Source organism: Rattus norvegicus, chromosome 13 (assembly GCF_021556685.1).
Source record: "Rattus norvegicus strain SHRSP/BbbUtx chromosome 13, alternate assembly SHRSP_T2T, whole genome shotgun sequence".
Lineage (NCBI taxonomy): Eukaryota > Metazoa > Chordata > Mammalia > Rodentia > Muridae > Rattus > Rattus norvegicus.
In genome coordinates, this window is record NC_141546.1 from 44135025 (window position 1) to 44160412 (window position 25388).

Here is a 25388-nt window from a genome sequence, read left to right on the forward strand (position 1 = left end):
TAAACAGCACTCATTTCTAGGAGAATGAACTGCTGCCTCTCTCAGAGGATTTAGAGTTTTCAGCAATGTAGTTAGCATCTATGGCCCTATTAAAAGCTGTTATTTTCCCCTAATTTGTGCCATTTAGAACTGATTTTCATTTAACTTTCCCACGGCTCATTTCTCCGCTGCAGAACATTTTCATATGATTTCCTGATAAAGTCCACATGGTGACACATTTCATTATAAAGCTATAATAATAAAACCAGCAAACAGCACACAGTAGCCGGAGCTAAAAGATGACAGGGAGAAATCAGAACCTATGGAGTTCATCTGATGTCCTGTTGCATTCTTGCCTACCCTGAGTCACTTTGAACCTCAGCTGTTGGGGGCAGATGAGGAGTCCTGACCTGAGGAACGACAGGGTTTTAGTGAGACCAGGCTTTTGGTTCTTTGTCATGCCAGTCCTTCAGAAAAAGGCAGCTATTTCTTTTGTGTGGCGTTTTATTGTCCTTTATAAAATACTCACAGTGCCGTAGCGTGGGCTACACTGGGAGAATTAAATGAAAGCCAAGTGGGTACGTTCAAAACTCTGTTTCAGGCTAATACTCATTAAGATCTCCAAGATTTTATGAAATAAGATCTCCCCAAAACATAACCTTTGCTCACCTCCTGCAAACGTTGACCAAACTCTCCCTTCCCCTCCTCCTCCCTCCCTCACTTTCCCCCTCCTCTCTCTCCAGCAAACACATGCACATGCCTGTCTTTGTTAGTATCAAAAGTAAATATATGTGTGTAGAGTATAAATTGTAGGATTGTGTTTTTGGTGTATTAACTCAGTGTTATTTAAGGTCTAGATCATACACATTGTTAATATAACTAAGGTTAAAAATATTAAGATACTGAGAAGGTACTCAACACAGATAGGGTTGAGGTGATACCTTTTGTGTGCGTTTGCTCCTCAGGCAAACACACTGTGGCCCTAACCACCATGCTGGGCTGCTGTATGTGGATCTTGAGAGCTCAGTCTATGGCAATGAAGGTGTTGAATTTTCTAGGCTTTGCAGGGAAGGCAGGCATTTGTCAGCTAGAAGGCACAGCATGAACAGGTTTAAAATTGAGACCATGGTGTGGGAATATAGCTCACTAGGATAGAACTTGCTTAGCCTAGACAAAGCTGTGGTTTAATTTTAAGTGGTAAAAATAAACAAAATAGATTGTACATATGGGGAAGAGAAAATCTCAAGTAACTCCATGTGTGCAGAGACTCGCTCTGAAGAGGTGCTGGGTTTAACAATCTCATCCAGGAAGGTGGCTCAGTATCTTCCTATACAGGCCTTCTCTGTGCCTCACGGAAGTCTGTCATGGGTGGCTCGCTCCTCAGACCACTGGAGAATAAGGAATAAAGACAGCAAGCCAATGCGTGATGAGGCAGGTACGTGCATCTGAGCACTTTTCATTTCCCATCTGATCTTGGAGCTTTACATAGGAGGGAGCATGGTGTAGAAGTGTAAGCTCTTCTCAGTACTGACAGCTTAAGAAAGCCGGGTACCTTCCCCCAAAGGATTCCCCACCAATATTCTGTTAAGTTTGTTCATGAGATACAGGGCAGTCGCCTGTATAATGAATTTTTGATCTATATCTTAGTTATTTGAAGGAGTTAAACAGAGATGCTTCCTCATTTCCATATTAAAGTATTTATGAAAATACATATTGATACGCATTAAAAATTGTAGACAGATAACATGTGAATTCAGTGAGAACTTCATTGTGCTAGTTGTTAGCTGAGTATCTATTGGTAGAATCTTGTCTTTTATTTTGGGGATATTCTCCTCTTCCCTCTCCTGTCCTATGAGAATGGGAGCAGACATTTCTGTTGTAAGTAGCTGCCCCGTTATTCTACTGTAGAAAGGCTTCCAACCCTGACACTCCGTCAGCACCCGCAGCATGAAGCTATTGGTTTTTTTTTTTTTCATTACTTGATTCCCCACACCAATTTCCCCCGTCTTCCTTTCTCCTTTGATTTTTGTCCTCTCATGTTCCTCACCTTATGTTCTGTCTTTTCCTGGTGTTCTCCATGTGCCAGGGCTAAATAGAATCCTATGGTTAAAAATAGCTCCTGGCACTGTGATGCCTCAGAACTGGTGTCTCCAATCTCACATGATGTGGTTTCTGTGAGCACACTGGCAGAGCTCCAGTCTTGCTCGGAGTATCCCACTACACTGTGCTTTTCCTTGCATTTAGTAGGAACTTATAGGCAGCGTTTCTTTTGGGGGTGGTTCTGCCCAATCTCCAAGGAAATTGGGAAAGGGACTGGTATTTAACTCTTGTTTAGGAAGAAAAGCTTTATTACGTCTTTCATAAGAGGCCGAGTCCCTCCTTTGCATCCTGTCTGTGCCAGAGTCTTCCCTGTGAACCAGAGGGTTTTACTTTCCTTGTGTCTCTTATACTAAGAGAAGCCTGTGTCTGTGATGAGAAGCAATGAATGTTCAATGCAGCCTCAGAGAGACCTCCGATGCCTGGGCTATGCAGCAATGTATTTGGGAAAGCCTTACCATAAGCAAATGCATAGGAGAGACTGGGAGAGTTCAATGTCCTCTCTGCCTTATTTTTAATTAGAACAATTATAAATATCCTTAGTAAGCATGCCAAATGAGTAATTATTTATCAGTTTTCTTTCCTTGTATAGTGTGTGTGTGTGTGTGTGTGTGTGTGTATTATGCACACATATTCACTTTAGCTATGCTTTGAGCCCATCCCACAAATAGCTACATTCATATGAAGCCACAATGCTTAGGAGGCTGAATGATTGCCTGGTAGCACTGATCATTTCGAGGCAAAGAAAAATAAAGAAATTTCTAGTGTAAATAATACTACTTTTCTTAGGTATTCTAAAAACCCCTCATATTCAAGAGTAAGTTTGCCTTGCATATGTTTGTTTCAGTTGACATGTTAAAGTACATCTGGGAATACAGTATACCATCTAATTGAGAGCCTGTGTCTAATGTATGTGAGCAAGCTTCTTGAGGAAATGGAATGATGATAGAATTCCTGCTCCTGGCAGCAGAATGGCTGTCCTTCGTTCTTGTCTTTGAAGGCATAGTGTCTGACTTCACTTGATTTCCCTCTGTGCTTCCTCAGGCAGCTCACTCAATTCAGAGAAGTCAAATATGTCTTCCTTTTGGGGGTCGTAATTTGGCCAGTGGGCCACAGTGTCATTTCTCAGGTTCTGTTCAGCGAGCATTACTAAAGGATTTTCTATGACTCGGATAGCTCCATGTGATTTTTCTTTTCTTCCCTCTTCTGGACAGGTTCACGAAGCAGTCCCATGTTACAGTGAATGCGATCAGTATTCCTGGGTTGTAGAACACTGGTCTCCATGCAAGATCAACAATGAGCTGAGATCCCCACGCTGTGGAAGAGGAACACAATCCAGAAGAATCAGGTGCGTGACCCTGAAGGGGCGGAGCATTTGTGCTCTTCATAAAAACACCAGCGCTGGTACACGATGACATCTATGTCCTCTGTGCTCACCTTCAACAATCCAGGGAAGCAAATGTAGCCTTCCAGCCGTGTGAACAATAGAATGGTCTCTGCAATCTACCACTCACATCTTTACTATTTCCTAATTATACTGGAACCAGTCCACGTCACAGGACAGACCACCGTCCTTCCATTGACTCCCAACCAACCACTGCTAACAAATCAGGAGGTTCTCACTGCTTTGCCATTTCTCATTTCAGCACTTGTGGCTGGCACCTTGATGGCTCTTAATCTATTTGGGGATGCCATGACAAATTTAAGCCCCCTCCCCCCCATCACTAGCCCCAGATACTAAAATTCAATGAGATCTGTGAATACATCTTAGCATAAAAAGCATTTCTATAAAACAGTTTTGAATGCTAGGTCACTCTGAGCAAGTTTGTCAAAGGGATTTTTTGTCCTATAGAAATAACTTGTACCCAAAGAACGGTTGCCTTCCCAACAAGGCATAATAACAATATGTGTTATCATTTGGACAAGCAAAAGCTAGAATTCCGGTGCACCGTTAGCAGTATGTAAAATAAAAAGGAAGATTAGTGTTGTCAGTCACCCATGTAAACAGCACTGGGCATTCATTTTTTAGATGTGGAAAACCCCACTACTAAAGGCTATTCCGTGCCTGAGCTAGATAGCTGTCTGTTATGGTAACTGTTAGCAGGAAGCCGGTTGCGATGGTATGTCCCATTTACTTTTGTTGGCTTTCAGGAAGTTTCTTCATTCAGCAATTCATCCCATAATGACCACTCTAGCAGCTCCAAACCTCCAAACCTCGGAAAGGCATGGGAAAGCAACAGCTGATGGCTGAAGCGTTAAGATGCCTCTCAGTAGCCCAAGCAAAACACTAGCTGAGAGCTCCGCTTTCCCTTTCCCTTTCCCTTCCCTTTCCCTCTCCACTGCTGCTCTGCTCCTCGGGCGCTTTGGCTCAGGTTCTAGCAGACTTTGGGCTTTCACAGTTTCTTTGTCAGAACCTCTGCCTATGATCGACTATGATCACAGTCTCATGCAGTTGTGCCAAGCAAGTTTATATTGGAAGTTGAGGCACCCTTCTGCACTTTCTTCCTGTTCCTCTTTGAAATTTTGAAAGGTAATCTCAAGGAAGATAGAAAGCTTTAAGAGTGAAAATTGCTACTGACAAAACGGTGGCATTCTGATGGAGGAAAAGGCAGGTACCTAAGACCTCTCAGCCCATGCCTTCACAGCCGGATACCATAAAACAGTACAACTAACAGATGTTGCTGTGTGGCGTACTAACTCTACCCCTCCTCAAATCCATCTGTCAAAGTTCTAAGCCCTGGCTCCTCATACTTGAATGGAGACAATGAGATCATGGGATAATGGGAATAAATGGGATGAGATAGTTAGAGAGATGTGAAGCAGTATGTCTGCCCTAGTGCTCCGAGTGGTGTCTGTATGAGAAGCTGAGGTTGCGAGGCTGGACATGGTGGTGCATTTGGCAGGTAGAAGCAGAAGAAACCTACATTTGAGGACATACTAATCAACATGATGCCTTCTCTATTATGTCAAACAAGGTGGGGAGGGGGAGATAAGTACATAGATATATGCAGAGGAAAGATTACAGACATGGGAGAAAGAAGAAACCTGACAACAGTTTGTTATCAGATTATAGAACTAGGAGAAAATACATCAGTATGGCCTGTACTACATTCTCATGATGTTTTTCTGTTTCCTATGGTGGCCCTAGCTGACCATTGCATATCCACTGTTAATGTCTGATGCAAACATATGAAGCATTTTCTCAAGCCACATTGGACTATAAACAATTATTGATCTTAATAAGACGTAGGTACACCAAATGAAGCATTATCTCTTTCCTTTCTCACAACCTCAGTGCTAGAATACCAATTCACAGTTCATTCATGGCTGTAAAACTTTCCAGTTCAACCTGTATTTATGATTCTTTGCTTCCTATGTCTCACATGTGGTACTGAGTATACGAAATAAAATGGCAAACAAACAGTATCTGTTTCCTCAGTGAAAAGTAAAACTGACACAATATAAACATATAAGTCATTGTATAAGGAGATGGCTTTGCTTCAAATGTCAAGAATAAAACCTAAGTTGGTTTGGAGTTGCAGGGGTCCTATTTTAGAGAGGCTGGAATAAAGTGGAATCCAACAAACTGGAATTCATACAGGAACCTGAATAAAATGAGAAAATGGCTTGGGTGTAAAGGAGAATCCCCAGAAGTAGGATAGGAGAGATGCTCCTTGACTTGATAGAGGAATAACCAGATGTCCCACATGGCTACTGCTGGTGTGAAATCCATGTTGTGCTCTCAAGAAGGCAAAGATGGGATATTATTCTATCTATCCAAAGATGGGAGCCATAAGGCTATGGACGGTTTGGGGTGGAGGGGGTACTTGTCCAAAATAAACCACACTGGGGTGTTATAGAAAAGATCCCGAAGGGTAGAGAAATTTGCATGCAAAGATGTAGGTTTGAGGTCATTGCAGAATTCCAGGTGACAGAGACTGTCAAGTTAAATCTGGTTTAATAAATTGAAGATGATGAGAATGTCAAATTTAGGATAAATTTCAAAGCTACAGGACATAGGCTATGATAATTAAATGACTACAGAAGAGGAAAGAAAGAAATATGGAGATGATTATGAACTGGCCAATCGACAGGAGGAATGGTGGTACTGTTTGTTGAATTGGGAACTGTGACAATCAGGCTTGACAGGAAAACAAGTTAGCTTTCAAATGCATTAAATTTGAGATATGATATTAACTTTCCAACTGAGCCATTATAGGCTGCTGTTCAGTGGAGAGATTAAGGTTATAAATTTCCCTGCCATTAGCTTATAAATTTGGTATATGTTGATAATGTTTTGAGCCCTGGGTAACTCCAACATTTATAAGTTAGCAAGATTCAAAGACAATGTTTCTAAAAATGAGACTGAGAAATGTCCAGGGGAAAATAGGAAAAAAAAACAAAGGGAATAAGAAGGTACCCAAGAGAGTTTTTAAAGAAAGGTGCTGTAATCAATTGTCTCAAATGCCACTGAGTTGGCTGAGATAAGCGTTGATCGCTGAACTTGTTGGTGGGGAGTCTCTGAATGACTCTGATAAGAGGGCTATCAACAATGACAATAGAAACATGACCAAAGTGGTTCAAGATGTAATAGTGGAGGGGAGCAAAGGGCAGGAAGTGTTGACAGCAAACAGAGAAAATGCCCAGAAGCAGTTTTGCAGTGTTTGAGTGAAGTGAGTGATTGCTGAAGGGGAGATGGGCAAGGAAATTGATGACAGGGGCTATAATGGACTACTGCATCTCATCTGGGAACACCTTCAATTTCTGTCTTTTTAAATCTTTACTTGTGGTCCACTCAGCAGCCCTAGAAATGCTTCTTCCATCATGAATGAAATAGATAATTCTGATAGCCAGTATTCTGGAGCGCAGTAAGAATTCTAGTGTGGCTAAGAGAATGGTAGCCCCCAATATCCCATTCTAGTTCCTAGATTCTTTATGGTATGTGTTGGGTGGGAATAAGGTGAATCTTGCAGTGAGACAACAGTTCTAAACTGTCTATGATGGCACAATTTGTTCATGAGGGGCTTTAAAATGGTAGAGGGGACAAGAGTTGCCTCTGAGGCCTTAGGAGCAAAAGCCATGTCCCTCAAATAGCATCTCTGTCAAGCCCTGGCATCTGCACTCAGGCTCCAGGAAACCTATGTTGTATATCTATGTTATACAGTTGTCAGACAAGATAAGTGAGTGGTGATGTTATTTTCAGAACGTAGACATCTACTGAAATTCCTGTTGGTGTATAAGGATCTTCATTGTACTGAGAGCTCTCTAATCCAAGGGCATTTGGGAACCTTCTCTGGGTATTAAACCTTCAGTTACTTGCAGGCAGAGAAGAGTAACAGTCACTAGACTTTGTGCACTGCAGGAGGGCATCTGGGAGTCTAGACACCTCTTATACACATTTTCAAAACCTCTCTAGTGTTTTACCCCATCTTCACCCCAACAGCCCATCCTCAAATACTTGATACTAGAGATGCTAGAATCATCCGTGGGATGTTTCTGTAATATAAATGTAGCTACTTTCACTATTATCACCTGAAGGCTTACTATTCCATGAGGCATCTAATTTGTCACAGAGATCTAGCACCATGATTCAGTAGTTGGAAGTCACATCTTCCCATACCCTCTTCCTATGAACACAGTTTGTTCACCAGGATCCCTAAGAGTGGGGAAGAGAGAAGAGGAGATGAGACTACAACAGAAAATTACTCTTCTTATCATCACCATTAATTATGCATTGGTAACAAATACCTTTATTCCTTACTGCTTTTGTGGATTGGAAGTGAGCAGAAATCAGTGCCTATGTCCACTGGTTCTCACTAGCCAAAAGTCTTCAGTTCAGTTTGGGCAGTCAAGAGAAAAAGCACTTTCTAGCTTTTTCGGTTTGTCCCAGGAAAAACTCTGAAGCCATTCTGTGGACCCTCTTTCTCCTACTGACTCCTAACCGAGCAGAAACAAACCTGGATATGATGTTGCACCAGGACTCCCTCTGCTGGAGACCTTTTCTTCCTATCTACCCACCAGGCTTTGTTACCTCCCTGTATGATATGGTTAATTTTTATTAATTCAACTCCTAAAGCTCGTTGAATTTCAACATCATTTCCGGAAGTTAGTTGGATATTTAATTTCTATTTTAATGTATCATAAGGAACTCTTTTGGGGAAAGATAGCATAATTACGGCAGGAGGCACCACAGTGCTTTAGGACATCACTCTTAAAATGCAATGCGTACCCTGATATCTGACAGTATTAGACCAGCAAATGCCTTCTGTCAGTTCTTTCTACTCAGGCTAGTTTCTAACAGCCCCGAAGTCACAATATTTGTGCCTCAGTCTCCTAAGTCCTAGGGTATTAAGTATACACCAGGACATTGTTGTCATTTTCATCTTCATTAGAGCAAAACACTCACAGATACAGTAGCTGTCTAGTTTTCTTCTGGTTTTGTACCTCAATGACTGGTTAAGGCACTGGTACGATAGTAAGGCCTCAAAATTATTAAGTGCAGGCCATGTTTGTAATCTTTAGCATTTGAGAGATAAGGTATCAGAAGTTCAAAGGCCACCCTGGAAGATCTTAGACCTTGATTCCAAAAATTAACTAAATCAATAATTATTGAGAAAAATAATTTCTGACATCTAGAAAAAGTGACCAACAGCTCATTTCTTTAATTTTTTTGGAGACATGGAAATTATAAATCCATTTCTGAGATACAAATATAAGTAAATGGATATATCATGGGAATATGACTGGGTAAGTTCTCAGAATACTTCTGCAACTAAGCCCAAAGTCAGAAACAAAATATTTCTAATATTACTTATGCCTTATTAGTCACTAACCATTCTTTTAAAAGTAATGCCTAGTCTGACTCCACAAATTAGTTTTGTTTCACATTAAACATCTATATGAAAATATCATCATAGAGTATAGACACTTGGTGTGTGTCAGCCTTTAATAGCATATCTGTGCCACCCAAGCTGTTTTGTGTACCTATAGGACTATATACATTATCATAGTTACTGGATTCAGTGGAATTTAGAACAGTGGGTACAACTGTTATATGATACTCAACAGTTGAGTCATTTCTAGCTTGGTTGTATATGAATCCTGCCACTCTAAGTATTTCCAGTTTGTGGTTGGTTTGGTGTGAATTATGCACATTTCTATTTAAATGCCAGATTGTGTGGAGGCAGAAACACTCAACCATTTTTTAAAATACTTTCCAATTAGCAATGGGAAGTGATTTTTTTTTTTCCGGAGCTGGGGACCGAACCCAGGGCCTTGCGCTCGCTAGGCAAGCGCTCTACCGCTGAGCTAAATCTCCAACCCCGGGGGAAGTGATTTATAAGTCTCTGATATTTCTGCCAAATCTTGATCTTGTCCGTGTAGTTTATTTAAACCATTTTCAGTAGTATATTTGATTTTCCATCATGTGGAACCGGAGCACAATGACAGATGTCATTATATGTGTTTTATCTCTAAGTTGATGTTGATGCTTGGTTGATCATGCAGGTATAATATATATTCTTAGACTTCTATGGCTGTGGCAATGCTTGCACACTTCCCTTGACTGTGGGATCTGCGTCCCACATAGCTATGTGAAACTCAAATGCTTTAGATAACAACAAATTATTTTCCTGTCCCCTGTAATATGTTGTGTAAATATGCAGGTGCTTGGGGAACTTTAGGGAAAGTTTCTAAGACCCACAGAAAGTATGAAGGTTCTGGCTGAAACAATATCATCTATTCAGCATTTGGAAAAAGAAAGTTTCAAGATTTGTGAAAATTATATCCGCTTGGTACTAAACCTGGGCATATTCTAGGTCTCTGCAGAATGGGTACTGCACAAGACAGCCATTACCCATAATATTTCTGAATACCTTTACTTGCCCTGTCAAGTGTTATCACCCGAGAAAAGATCACTGAGTGGTGAAGATTGGATTGTTGGTTTGTTTCCTGGTTTCTCTGGTGGTCTTAATTTAAATGTATATATCTTTATTGCCACCACTGTCTAACAGGTGTGTGAGTACTGCTGACAGAGAAGGAGGGGCAGTGGACAGGAGCCTGTGCAACCAGGATGATGCTCCCCCAGAGACCCAGGCCTGTTCTCTTCTGTGTCCTAGTGAGTGCGTCATGTCTGAGTGGGGAACATGGAGCAAATGCCCACAGGTAATTTATTTTGTTGATTGGCTGAATCTTCCAGGATTTCCTTCTCTGTTGTTCTTTATAAATTACAGTGCGACTCTTCAAGGCTCTCTTCTAGTGACATGGGAGAAGAATTTTTCCCAAGAACCCACTCCTCACTTGAAGGGAAAGAAAAACAAATGAAAACTTGCAAATGAGTGTGAGTGATTTCAAATACCATTGCCTCTTCCTAGGCCTTCACGGGGAGACCGTGAACAAGGAAAATAGCCTGTAATGGTCACGCTGTGAGTTGGCTGTGCGCCATTTTTAAAGGGTCTTCTTTAGCACCAAATGACTCTCATTATAATGTCTTGGTTCTGTTCCATTATCATCCTAGAACTATCAATTTCCTCCTAAGCGTTCAACCCCACTGTGCAAGGCTGCCTCTATTCATGACTCTGTATTTGCCTTTTGCTGGTTTCCTAAAGATGACATAGTCTTCTTCCGACGTCCCTGCTTCTTCCAGAGCAGGCAAAAAATTATGACCAACCGTTTGCCTCGTTTTTCCCTTTTCAGTAAAATGAAAATAAAACAGCATTATAAAAATATTAAATAGTATGATTACAATAGTATTTCCAGATGGTAAACTTTGATATTTTAAACTCGTATTCTTGCTTGAAGATAGGGAGAGGAAAAACACAAGAATGAGTTATAAATATTGTGAAGAGAAAGCTTGAATGCATGAAATTACACCGTTTTAAACGTTCTGCTGATGAAGTGTGGGGCACACAGAGACAGACACCTTGCTGTTACAGTGCAGGGTATCTATGGCATGAGTTAATGACTCACATTTCCGGTTACTAGTTATTAATTCCTTATTAATGATTGTAACCTAAAAGTGAGTCCTGATGTGTTACTTTTATTTGCTCAGAGGTTCTGAAGGATGCGCAATGTTGAGATGTCTCAGGAGTAAAGCCTTAGCTCAGTGGTAGAGCGCTTGCCTAGGAAGCGCAAGGCCCTGGGTTCGGTCCCCAGCTCCGAAAAAAAGAACCAAAAAAAAAAAAAAAAAAAAAAAAGTCCGCCACTGTGATGTTCCTATATCAGCTTCTCGTTATCTATTTGTGAACAATTTAAATATCCTGAAGGTTAAGATTTGAGGCCACTTAGTTTGAGGCAGGCACAGGGAAGGATTGTTGCCTTTGGTCACTTCACCAACCTGCCTACTTAAGCCCTACTCACCGTTAGGCGACTGCTCAGCTGGGACAAAGTTCTCCATTGAATGAGTGCTGAGCTGACAATAATTTTTTTCCGTCTGAGGAAATCAGAGGTTTGCAGCTTGTAAAACTTAATTTTGGAAGGATTGCAATGTTGTTGGGCTGAATGCTTTTCTTTCTTTAAAATGTAGTGTTTATTTTAACAGGAAAGTGTCTTTTTTTAAAAAAAAATTTATTTATATTATGTATGTGAGTACGCTGTGACTCTCTTCACACACGCAAGAAGAGGGCATCTCGGATCCCATTACAGATGATCGTAAGCCACCATACGACCATAGGGTCGCTGGGATTTGAACTCAGGACCTCTGGAAGAGCAGTCGGTCCTCTTAACCACTGAGCTATCTTTCCTGCTCCTCATGGGAAAGTATCTTAACTGTCTGCATAACATTTGCATGACTAGATACATATGTCCCCATATTAAGATGGATATTAACATGGACTTTATTAATATACATATGGAAAAATGGGGAGCCTGACCTAGTTTAAGTAAATGTAGAGGTCATAACCTTCCTTGCTTGTTCTAATTTACTCACAGAAGATGCCAGAAAGTTCGAAGTGTTTTGCTATGAAAACTCTCCCTCTCAGGTCAAACCATTTGGTGAGGGGGCTAACTCCTCTGTTGCAGAAATAGTTCTGAAGTTGCTCTGCATGGCTCCGCATTTGTTTCCTTGGGACAGCTATTGTCTCTAACGTTGTCCAAGTGCTATCTGGTTTGGGGGGTTAGAAAGTAGAGATGGAGAAAATAATTTAACGTCCTTTCATGAGTCTTGAAGACGATATAGACAACTGCGTGCTTGTCAGTGTGAAATGAGAAGGCTGCTCCTTTAAAAGCATCTGCCGTGTTACATAATGATAGCAATAAGAACCTTGACACCAGCAATAATAACGTTGAGCAGCCCCACGTGACCATCACTGTGACGAACATATATAGGGCTGTTTCCTAACAACAGCGCTAGGATGTCAGATTCTTGTTGGCGCCCTGACCACTGGGACCATGTCTTCTCTCATGCAGCAAGCTGATCTCACTGTAAACAGAGGCTTCGGATGGGAATGGTAATCAGGACTCAGAGCTGACTACTTCTCCGATAGCTAAGCGCATTGCACAGTTGTATCAAGTTGTCAGATCCTTGCATAATGTCCCAGCACCCTCAGAGCTAATCAGTGCTGGTGATGGAGATGAGCATTGCAAAGACAGGAAGCTGGATCATTGTGCCTAAAGTTTAATTAGCATTTTGATGCACATTTCCTGAGGAAGAGGAAACTATTATTTCATAATTATCCCCCGTACCATGTGTTGATTTAATGGGTCTATTCACTAAATTCTCCTTAATTGTCAGCAGTGTGACATACATTAATGGAACAAATTCCTTATTCTTCTTACTTTTTCCTTCTACCAACATAAAAATGGCATCTCTACGTCTTCAAGTATGATGTTGGCATGGTGATTTGCATTCTGGGTTACAAGGTCCTTGTCAGGGCATGGGGACCATGGCAGCTATTGTGCAAGAATATTTAGACTCAAAATGGCATGTATACAATTAGGGTGTTTGCAATAAAAAGTCAGTAGTAGAAGAGGAAGAACAGAAGCCTATAGTTTACCCTTTGTGTTTATTGCAACATGGATGGGAAACCAGAGGCTTGCAGTGGGACATTTCTAAGCTCTGTAGAAATCTCTCTTCCTCCACACAACTAAGTTCCCATTCAATCTTGTAAAAATAAAAGGACATTTGCTTCCTGAAATATGGCCATTGTTTTATTTAATCAAAGTCCCCCAAAATAAGGCACTGGAGAGTTAATGACTTGGCTACTGACCACCTAGCTCACTGCAAAGCATCTTATTAGAAATGGTAGTGGAAGCATAGGAGAAGGGTTGCAGGAGGGGGACTAGAGACTTAACAGTGAGGCAAGGAAAACCAAATCAGTCCAAGGCAGAATCAGAAACAAATGAGGGCTCATATGTTTTACTATTCTCTGAGCTTGTGAGATGTTTGGTTCCCATGACACATGCATATCATTTCTTCTTTAATACAACTGGCTCTCTTTTCTACAGTGCTTTAATTTGACAAGTATGCTTCCCTGATTGTGCTTGTTCACAGAAAAGCTTTCCCAGTAGGGTTGACCCTGGAAAAGGCATTTAGGTATCATCACTTTGCCTCTCTATGGTTTCCTTTTAAAGTATTTTTTTATTTCATGAAATTAAATATTACATTTTCTGCGTTTCTCTTTCCACCCCAACCCTTCACACACACACACACACACACACACACACACACACACACACACCACAGATTGCTCTCAAATTCATGGCCCCTATTTCTCTTTATTGTTGATATATCTATCATATATATATATATATATGATATATATAGCATATATAGCATATATTCATGATCATATATATCATATATTGTATATATCATATATGTAGTATATATAAGATAACCTGTTTGTATATGATTCCATGGCTACCCACTTGGTACTAGATAGTGCAGGATAAGCACTTTGTGTGCTGTTCCCTGGAGAAGACACATTATTTTCTGTCATTATCCCCTTTGTCTAAGGTTAAGACCCCACATGATTTCCCCTTCCACATTACCATGCCTGCTGGTGTCATCTGTCTTCAGGTCCTATTTTGGCAGACATACCAAAGTGACTGCATAGATAGAGCTCCTCCGGCATTTCTAGGACACCAAATTTCAAAGGAAACTCATTCCTCCGGTTCTTGAAAATTCTTCCACTCCCTCGTCTGTCATTGTTTCTGAGCTTCAGGTGCAAGAGCTGTGTTGTAGGTGAATCTGCTAGGCTGGGCACTGTTGTTGTAATAATATATAAAATAGAAAAGAGTATAGTTGTCTTTTTCCCCCGCTAGGTCCACACCGCAGTATCCCAAGATATCTGCTAGATATCTTGGCAGAAACACATCCCAGCCGCACACTTTTCTACACTCAAACCCTCACATAAAAGAACACACAACACAATAATCTTTGACCCAATTGGTAAGATATAATTGCCCACTTAAACATACAAAGCCCAGTACCATCCATCCCTTAGGAACATTGATAACAACCTGTAAATACACAGAGCAGAATCTTAACATCACCTGCCATGGCTTCTCCCCCTCTCCTCTTCCAATCTCTCCTTCTCCCCTAGTCTCCTCTAGTCTCCTCCCCCTCCTTCAAACTTCTCTCCTGTCCATCCTTCCTTCTCCTCCAATGACAGGCCTCCTTCTATCCTGTACCTGCCCTTCACCTGTACTTTACAAATTCAATGGGGAGGTGGTTCTGGTGAAGTCACCTGAGTTCTGAGTACATGCCAAGGCAGCTGTCCTTGGGGCAGTGGAATTAGCATCAAAATACAGATAACTTCAGGGCAAACCACAACAGGGCACAGTCACAGGTCACTTGTACAGAGCATTTTGATCAGTTGTGGTTTTCTGTAATGGTCTCCATCTATTGTCAGGAGACATTGATTTGATGGGGAGGAAGGTCTTTTATGTGTGTATAACAAGTATATGCATTTTAAGTTCATATAGTCAAACAAATATATATGTGTATACTTTCTCTTTAGTTATTACACATTTTCCCTTCTAGCTAATTCAATTTTCTCCTTTTCCTGATCCTATATCCCTCCTGAATAGTCTTAGAATCCCATAGTTTTCAAACTGGTTTATAAATTTCTTTATTCATCTATCTTATATATTTGGAACTATTCAGATGGCAATTTTATTTATACTACGAATCTCTGCAGAAGTTTTCCATGGGGTGATACAGATTTTCTATTTAGGGATGCCCTTGGCAGTTTGCCAAAGAAATCTTTAAGAAATAAATATTGACATGAGAAAGTAAAGGTCTCGCTGATGGATGGTTATCAACCTGAATCATTTTCTGCAGAGGCAAGACTGAAAAGTTCCTCGAGAAATCTGGCTTAGGCTTAGCAAACCTGAGTGAACTTTAATTGATCTCCCTCTAGCTGGGTACCAGAACGGGGTTAGATGCACATAGATATACAGACGTCTCCTTTCCTCAGTCAGTGGGAAACAGATGGTCACTGCAGAGTAGTTCGCAAGACTCATGATCAAAGACTAACATCTGAGTGTTGTCACCAGGATGACCTCCAACAAATGTCACAGGGGAAGGAAGGTTTGCAGAGAAACTGGACTGGGCATTAGTGTAATGGAATTGGAATTTTACCAGTGACTTAATACTGTGCATAATGCACCTCCTTTCTATCCTTCCCCTCTTTCTCTGACCCTGCAAAAGTGCCTCATCCTCCAGTGCCAGCCAGCTTCCTTCATATAGGCTCTGCTTAGAAGACACAGAGAAATGGGTGCCCAATTGCTGAGAATTGATTCATTTCTTTTATAGCCCCAGTGCTCTGACATGAATTGGGGAAAGTCTGTGGGCCTTGATGTTTCTTTTGAGATGAATGGCACTTAGCAGTACTTCTGCAAGCTGCTTTTTGGGGAGTATATTGTCCCAATGGCTAGTGTTCCAGGCACTTTCTCGGCCTCTCCTAACCTTCTTTAACAAGAGGTGATGGTCTCTGGAGTACATGTGTCATGACCAAGATCCTTGGGGCGTCCATTTTTCCTTTGACTCAAAGCTAGGGGAGAATAGTGGTCATGTCCTATCATCTCAACTGTGAATTCTGAGTTCTTCTCAATTGACATTGATACTCAACCAAAGACAACAGGTCTGGGGTTGGTGGAGGTTTCTTTTTACCTCAATGCACTGAGGTTTAATATCACTTAGTGGTTTCCAGAGCTAATTGGGAAGAGTGTTCCTACTGAATCTAACTCACTCCATTCACTGGAGCAGAAAAACAAGAACTCAATAAAAACATTTTATATCAGCTTCTGTTTTTAAGTTTAATATAACTGTTACTTTCTTTAATATAGTCTGATCACTTTGATTCTCAATATCATTAACTTGGAATATAGACAAGGGGTATATATTCTCAAATATCTCTCTCTCTTCCTCTCTCTCTCTCTCTCTCTCTCTCTCTCTCTCTCTCTTCCTTTTCCCCCTTCTCCCCTACCTCTTTATTTACTGTTTCTATTCATCCATCCATCATCCATCCATCCATCTATCTCCCCAGAACAACAGCAAGCATGGAATTTATATTTTCTTGAATAAGTACTTAGCATGAACTGTGATGAGTATTTATGATGTATTTTATGCCATTTTACAAGTTTTTATAGCAACGGTTTTAGAAGACAGTCCCTTTATCGAAAGCACATTGCAGTTTAAAGTAGAACACTTGGTTTTATAAAACTTGTTTTAGTATCTGCATTATGTAATTGAAATGGGACCCTTTGGTGGTGTATTTCTCTAAGTGACTTGATTTAATTTCTCCTCCTGGGCTTTGATGTTATAAATTTGGCACCTTGGTGCTGTATAATACACTGTATTTTCACATGCTTGAGACAGGGAGTGGAGCTCGGAGACTGTGATGCTTCATGGGAAACCCAGAAGCTTTGACGGGGCATGGGCATCACTTCCAGTGTTGCTCTCAAACTGATCAGTCTAGACAAGACTGCAGTCTCCTCTGAGCTTACTATGCAGAATTATTTCTGATACATGTTTAAAATCGCCTGGAAAATGTTCTCTCTCTCTCTCTGTCTCTCTCTGTCTCTCTCTGTCTCTCTCTCTCTCTCTCTCTCTTTCTCTCTCTCTCTCTCTCTCTCTCTTTCTGTGTGTGTGTGTGTGTGTGTGTGTGTGTGTGTGTGTATGTGTGTGTGTGTGTGTAGGCGATAGCTTTCCTTTAGTCTTGCAAGATTTTTCTCTGTATGTCTCAGATTTGATCAGGAGTTTGTTTTAGTGATTTAATCTTCAATGAATCTAATTTTTAGATTCTTGTTTTCTAATATATTAAGATCTTTCCTATTTTCCTTGGGTTTCAATGTATATATATCCTAAGTAGAATATGGTGCTTTTGAAATGCATTCACAGTATAGTGATGAAGAGCTTTTAAGGTTTAGATTTACCTGTGACAGTATTTGATTGAGCATGGTAGCCCCAACTAGATGAGTTAGGTCTGATCCTGACCTGTAATTGGATGTTCAGTGCTAAAACTGTCGCAAAGCCCTCTAACATCCTTTCCTGAACAGTTTTACAAAGTGGAGGTCAGTTTTTAAATTTCAAATAAGTATAATAATATACTAATATAATAATATTTGCTTACTTTTTAATATATATAAAGATCTAGATGTTGACAGATAGAAGGTAGGTAGGTAGGTAGGTAGGGAGGGAGGGAGGGAGGGAGGGAGATAGATAGATAGATAGATAGATAGATAGATAGATAGACAGACAGACAGACAGACAGACAGACAGATAGACAGGTAGATGGGGGTTGTGCCTATGCGTTTTTATAAAAGATTGCTGCTTGATTCAATTTTGATAAGGTGTGCAGTTTCTGGCCAAAATTATTGTTTTTGTGAGGGTACATTTATATTGAAATTCTCAACACCATTTATTATATTTTTCAATATCCTTGAGTCATTATTTGCCATTAGTAAATTGAGAAGTTATAGTCGCCTGCCGTCTATGAGAGAACACCATTACATTTATGTTTCCATAACACTCTTCCTGCTATTAGGACAGGCCACCTCTACATTCTGTTGCCATGCTATTTAACACAATGAAGTTGGCGAATGCTGGCCTCTGCAATGCTTTGCTGAGAGTTTTTACATCAGAACTTTCCCTTAGACTCACCAGATAAATGGTGTCATTTTCTTTCTTCTTCCTGTTCGTGTGTTTTTCTGTTTTTTCACCTTATTTCTTTTTTTCCCCCTCTGACTTTCTTCTAAGGAGACCATATTATGTTCTCAACCATTTTAATGCAGTAATGATTATCTTCATTTCCATAAAAATGTAGGATATAGATTCTACACACATAGTTCTCTGCATACAAATGTGATAGACTTTGAATTAGGAACAAAATCATGAATTATAAATTAATGCCCCAATGTACCTCATTTCCCTTCTACCCCAAACTTCGTATCTTTATGAATGGAACCTGTAATTAGGGACATAAATAGTTATATTTTCACCTTCTGTTTTACATAATAATTCATATTTACCAATCTGTTTAGAAAATACTCATCTAGTCTCCATTTTTAGACTATTTTTGTTCGTAGGGGTGAGATATTCATTATCATGTATATTGTGCTTATGAACATCCACTCTAAGCAAGCTGGAATAATGCCTTCAATATATGTTTATTTGGCTGTGACAAATCTCAAGTTCAAACGCTTTAGTGTATCTGAATGAAGACCATGACTTTAATTCTGAAATCACAGCTCACACTGTGGGGTGCATCTTTCTCCAGATTCATTTCTCTGCTACTGAATATGCTAAGGTTTATGGTTTTATAAACATGTTATGATTTTAATCCCAAGAAATTTTAAGCTTTTGAATGTTTGTGCTTTATATGTATCTTATTAGCTATCAAACATAAAAAAAACATAAGCCAGTTTCTGCTCACTCCAGCATCTTTCATGTGACTTTTCAGTTTCCACGCACAGTTTCTCACCCACACTTAGCCATTATTCTTACTTCTACACCCATGAAATTTGCCTGCTTTGAACTTCCTGTTACTTTATGCACCCTTTTTTGTTGGCTTCATTAGTTAACATTGTATCTAGGTGTTTTTACATTTAAGGAATCACACTGTTCTTTTATGTTTCACTTCTTTGGTTTAACAGTGTTTATGAGATTTATGACTGTTGTTGGAAGGTCAGTAAATTGTCCTTTTGGTGATTGAGTGGGGAGCACAGCAACATCTCTTCACGTGTTTCTCATTGAAGGACACCTGTGTCCTCTTTAGCCCGGGAGTATGGCTGCAATGGTCACAGTGAGTGTAATGTAAGAGTTCAAAGCTGTGCAACCATTTCTCGTTAGCCCATATTCAGTGAGTGGGATAGCCTTGCCAGAGGACAGGTACACATTTATTAAAAGGACTCATCAAGCAGCATTAAATAGCTCATTTTAAAAGTGATTTCTGGAGTAATTTATTTTATTTTTAATAACTCGATTTTTTGTTGATTAAAGAAATTTTGCACACATTGTGGGTATGACCGCTATATCAGATAATACATGTTTTAACTGTGTTTTTTTTTCTTTTTTCTTTTTCTTTATTAACTTGAGTATTTCTTATTTACATTTCGATTGTTATTCCCTTTCCTGGTTATTGGGCCAATGTCCCCCTAACCCCTCCCTCTCTCCTTCTATATGGGTGTTCCCCTCTCCCTCCTCCCCCAATTACCGCCCGCCCCCAACAATCACGTTCACTGGGGATTCAGTCTTAGCAGGACCAAGGGCTTCCCCTTCCACTGGTGCTCTTACTAGGCTATTCATTGCTACCTATGAGGTTGGAGCCCAGAGTCAGTCCATGTATGGTCTTTGGGTAGTGGCTTAGTCCCTAGAAGCTCTGGTTGGTTGGCATTTAACAGTGTTTTTTAACAGGCTTTAGCTTCTCTTACTTTCAACACTGTTTTGCTTTGTTAGACAATATTAGTTTTATTGATGCCAAATGCTCTGTTTTACTTTATACTGAATGTAAACTTTGTCTGAAGAAGTATTTTCCTTAGGCCATGAAAACATCATTCCATGTTTCTTTATGTTTTGTAGACTGAGTTTACATATTCAGATCTGTGGTTCAAGTCATGCACTCATTTGTGTTCAGTGTGTGTATACTGTGTGTGCTCATGTGCGTGTATGTGTATCTTTATTTGTGTCTATGTGTGTGTGCATGTATGAGTATGCCTGTGCATGTCTATATATGTGTGTGTGTGTCTATGTGTGTGTGTGTATGTGCACGTGCACTCACACATGTGTGTTTATGTGTATATATGTGTTTGTACTGGTTAAGTTCTTCCAAGATATCTTGAGCTAACAATCCACTATGAATTATGTATATAGGAAATGTTCACAATGCCCAGATAAAACATGGACAGAGATAAATTAGGAAGAAATGAAATGAAGTCAAAATTTCAGATAAGTCCTAGATGGACTGTGATTCTGACAGCATCTCAGAGCCATCATCACACCACAGAATTCTACCTCCTAGGGGGAAAGTCAGCTGACTCCTGTAGCACTTGATTGGTCATGACCATGCTGAGGTAGCTGGTAAATCTAGTAAGTACTTTCAAATATGTTCTGAAGGATGGGATTAGCTCCTGCGGCAATCACTGGACAGACTTGGGCACAGGTCAGCAGCAACAAGTCAGGCAGAGACACACAAAAGATGCTCAGAACTGTGGAAACATCCGAAGGCTCTGACGAGCCTCCAAGCATATCTTATATCTTCCATAGGTTCATGACTCCATGTTCTCAAACAGCCATTTTCTCTAGCATCATTTGACAGGATCCTCCAATTACAATGTTACCTTCAGGGACTATCAACCAAGTACTTACAAATGGACTCTTCCTAATCCATTGATTGATTACTCATCCATACTAATATGACACTGCTTTAATCACTGGAGTCTCAGAGTGTCTCAAAGGCCAATGATCGGAATTATCCGTTTTTTTAATTCTTCAAGTGTATCATAACTATTATGCATCTGCATTTCAGAGAAATTTTAGAGTCGATGTGGTAATGTTTTACAATAAATTTATTGAGTTTTAATGGATAGCACATAGAGTCTATAGATCAATGTTGACAAGACTACTATCTTATAAATAGCACACGGTGTGGAATGCTGTTGCCAGGGTCTTTTAGCAGTACTTTGTAGCTTTCACTACAGAGGCCGTGTATCTTCTAATTTATTACTGTTTTCGCATGTTTTTAATATTGCTGCAGGTAAAATTGCATTGCTATTTTCATTTCCTCATTGTGGACGCAAACCGTGCAGGCATTCAATTGACTTTAAAGCACTAACCTTATATATCACCATTGTGTTAGATTTACTAATGCAAAAATTATGCTGTGGGAACATCTTTCCAGCCTTTCAGACGGACTCATTCCTTTGTGATATTTCACAATGCTAATGTGTACATGGCCTTGAAAGTCAAACCTTCTCTTTGCTCTACTTCTGCTTCACCTATCAATCTCGACGTGGCTGTCTGTTGTTACAAAACACATGAAAATGATTTCTCTTCATTGTATTTCCATCTTTCAAAGCCTCTCCACTCTCCCCGTGTCTTCCTGCAGACAGTAATGCCAAAATGCCCAATGTCCATCACATTTTTAGCATATGGACAACTAGGCACCTAAAGGTAAATGTTTTCCCAAGGAGGCAGGAACGGGGAGACACACATAAAAATGTATTCCTGGTTTTCTGCAATTTGGCTGTTTTGTTTATGCAACTCTTAGTCAAGTTCAGTTTAGGTTCAAACTTTTTTGACTATACATCTCAGAAGTTTAATTCCTCGTTTACTATGCTGAACCTTAAGTTTGGGGAATACTCAATTATCGTTTTGAATAGAAAATAAACTTGAGTTGTTTGGGGGTCATTATTTATTAAATTAATTACTCATCCTTAAATAATTGGTATCTCAATGAAGAAAATGCAAATCGTGCAAAGGAGCAGAGAGGAGGCTCAACAGGTTACCGAGTTATAAAGAAAACAATAAAATACTTTAGAGATGCCCGAAGATACCTGACCAACAGCTGTTACCTTACAAGAATAGAGAACACACAGGAAATCAGCACAGCCCAACCCCAGAGGCAGCCTGGGATTGTCTCACCAGTGAAGAGTACAGCTCTTAATAAGCAGCCAAAATCACTTACATTGGAACAGATAACAAAGACCTCGAATGGCAGATTAAGGAATCATTTTCGTGTTGTCAGTATAAAGATGTTGCATGTGTTTTGAAATCATCAGTGAGCTTTGTAAAAATTTCTATTAAAGGTTTTCAATTACACTTCACTTAGATTGCTCCTGAAACGAAAATGTTATAATTGTGGGTAAGCATCCTCTGATCAAATACCAAGCAATTATATCTGTGGCTTATCATACACAGAAGTAAAATGACTTCAATCAAATTAACCAGCGCACAAATTGAATTAATGCAAAAGTAGTGCTAGGAGTCCCAATGTGAATCAGTAAATACTTTATTTTTCTTTATTTTTGTCTTTTATTTTTGATAGAATCTCATTCTGTAGCCCAGGCTAGCCTAGAAACAAATATGTAGACCAGGCTGGCCTCATAGTCAGGGAATACTATTTCAACTTCTTGAATGCTATAACTGTAGCAGTGATCCACTACCCAGGACTTATTTTTCTTTCTTCTCTTCTCCAGTTCCCCCTTCTCTTCGCCATCCTTCTCCTTTCTTCTTCTTCAAGGTTCTGATTACTGGGGTCTAATGACAGTGAATTGTTCAGCACCATTGCTTTTTTGTGACTGTACCCGTCAAGTTACTTTCAAGGATTTCTCATGAGGTCCTGAAAGAAAATAACTACATATCAGTTGGGGCTGCTAAATGCTTTGCTGTAAATAGTGGAATATTAGGACATAGTGGCTGTTAATTCATTAATATTTCAGAAATATTTATCATATTTTATGACATGTGGGATAGTTTGTGATGTGTGACTTAAAAATAACATTTCCGGTTTCCTTACTCTTGAGAAATAGCATGCTGCTACATTATTATAATAAAAATGATTGTACCTATGGATAATCGAACTGAATGTGAAAATAGTCCAGAACTATCATGTTATAATGAAATTAAGAATCATAAGATTCCTCCTATAGTGTCAAAGTCCTATATAACCGAGTTAGGATTTCTTCATTCCTATGTCCATTAGGGCAGAGGGCAGGCCCTGGCTATCTGAAATAGAGGTCAGACTCTCTTACCCAAAAGGTTCAGTGAGCCAGACAACTCAGGCTCTTCTTCAGAACAGCATCTGCTGTGCAGGTAGCAAGACTCACCTGGATGTGATACCAAGAGCCAGCATGGAGAGCCCTGAAAATATTGCAGGAACCTATGTCCAAGAGAACATATAGCCAGCAACTGGAGGCTCCCGGGACAAAGGACAAGCAGATAGTAAAATGTCTGGTTCCACATATGATTCTCTTTGGGAAAACACAGTCATCTGAATGTGTAGAAAGGAAATATATTCTACACAGTAGCCTGGGGGAAGATTGGAAAGGACTCCCAGTTTTGTTGCTTCTAATTTAATCTAATTGAGCTTACACTGTTTACTATTAAGATATGAACCACTAGAATCACAGCCTGGTGGGACAGCATATGGCTATGATTCCCACGCAGGCAAGTTCAAAGCACAGTTATTTAGTGCTTTCTACTTAAGTGCTTCCTGGGATGTGTGGACAACGGAGCACAAAAACGACTGGTTCTTTAGCTTGGAGGTCCCTCCCCACTTCCCTCCATCGCTCATCCACTTACTCTCTTTCCTTAGTGTGTCAGTTATTTTCTCACCCAAAGGTTGACAGATATAATGAGACTCAGTTCCAAGGGGATTCAACCCAGCCCATCAGGAGAGTCATAGCAGCAAAAGCTGGCCCCCAGTCAGGAATCAGAGGAGACAGGAAGTGGAACTGGCATTGAAGACCCCAAAGTCTGTCTCCAGTGATTTACTTCCTCCAGTGAGCTTCCTTCTCCTAGTGTCCCACAGCCTCCTGGAAGAGTACCACCAGAAGAAGACCAGATATTCAAAATTCAAGCCTGTGTAGGGGACCAGTCTCCTCCAGTCCTTTGCTCTCTTTCATAGGAACCTATCGTTCCCGAGGAGCACAGATGAGTAGTTTTATAACAATGTGCCAAAGCCAAGAACGTGATTATTTTTTTATCCTGAGGGCCAGCAGAATGCACATTTGTTCAATGGTACTACTGAGCCAACTTTTTCAGAATATCCTACTTGTTAGTGCCTCAAAAGTTTGAATCAGCATCTATAGCTGAAAAGTCTACAGAATAAGATCTGGGCTAAAGCGCAGCTTCCTCCTCATGCTTCTGCAAAGCCTTCATGCTTCCCCAAGGAAGATGTGCTCTCCATCACTCAGGTCCTTTATCATTCAGGACGCAGTCTTCAGCCATGTGCCTCAGACCCTTCCCCCAGCCCATAGAACTGCTGGTGAACATTTACGTTGGCTTGTACAGTAAGTGGGGATGGAAGCATTTATTAGACAGTTACAACTGTTCCAAACCCACTAGAGACACTTTAGTTTAAGGGCGGCACATTTCCCTGTAAATGGCTTGTTGTGAATAATGCAAATGTGCAGCCCTGAGAATAAATTAAATACATTTCCAGACACTGTGAATGCTCTAGAACGGTCCTTCTGTAAATCACTTGAATAGCATTTATAGATTACTCTACTCTGTCTGGGCCAAGCTTGTAAATATCTGTCTAACTCATAACCCTGTGATTTGCAACCCTCTAAAGAAAACCTTACAGAATGCTCTCCTGTTCCTTCCCTCTCCCTCTCTTCATAGAATTTTGACAAGTATCTAGCTAAAGAAAAAAATTTTTGAATGTTTCTATAAAGCAGTGCTTCCTTAATAAAAGCTACATAATTCAGCGTATAACAAGAAAGGCTCAACCAAACCCAGAAAGCATATGGCTTACTCTCAGTGCACATGGCTGCCTTACCCTCCAAGCATTTTTCTTTCTTCTTTCTGCCAAGCTGTCATTGGAACACCCAGAAATTTCCACCAGGCTTTGGCAACAGAGAGTGACAATGTCCCAATGCTCTTGGCTTCCTGATTGGTCTTTGTATTCTCCTCTAACTGTCCTTTCTCCCCTTATGCCGCTTTCTTTGCCTTCCTCTCATCCACATACATACACAGCTATGACAGTCCCCTACACACACACACACACACACACACACACACACACACACACAAACACACACACACACACAAACACACACACACACACACACACACACACACACACACACACACACACACCACTTGTTTTTCAGGAATCAGCATGGGCACATTTTGCTCTCCATTCACT

At 40.2% G+C, this 25388-nt stretch overlaps 1 protein-coding gene across 1 annotated transcript in view; it reads left to right on the forward strand.

Moving 5' to 3' along the window:
- Thsd7b (thrombospondin type 1 domain containing 7B) overlaps positions 1-25388 on the forward strand; it is a 902908-nt gene that overhangs the window by 808581 nt on the left and 68939 nt on the right. Inside the window, 2 exon segments of the mRNA NM_001191669.2 lie at positions 3291-3424; positions 10089-10239. Of these exon segments, the coding sequence (NP_001178598.1) occupies positions 3291-3424; positions 10089-10239 (285 nt within the window).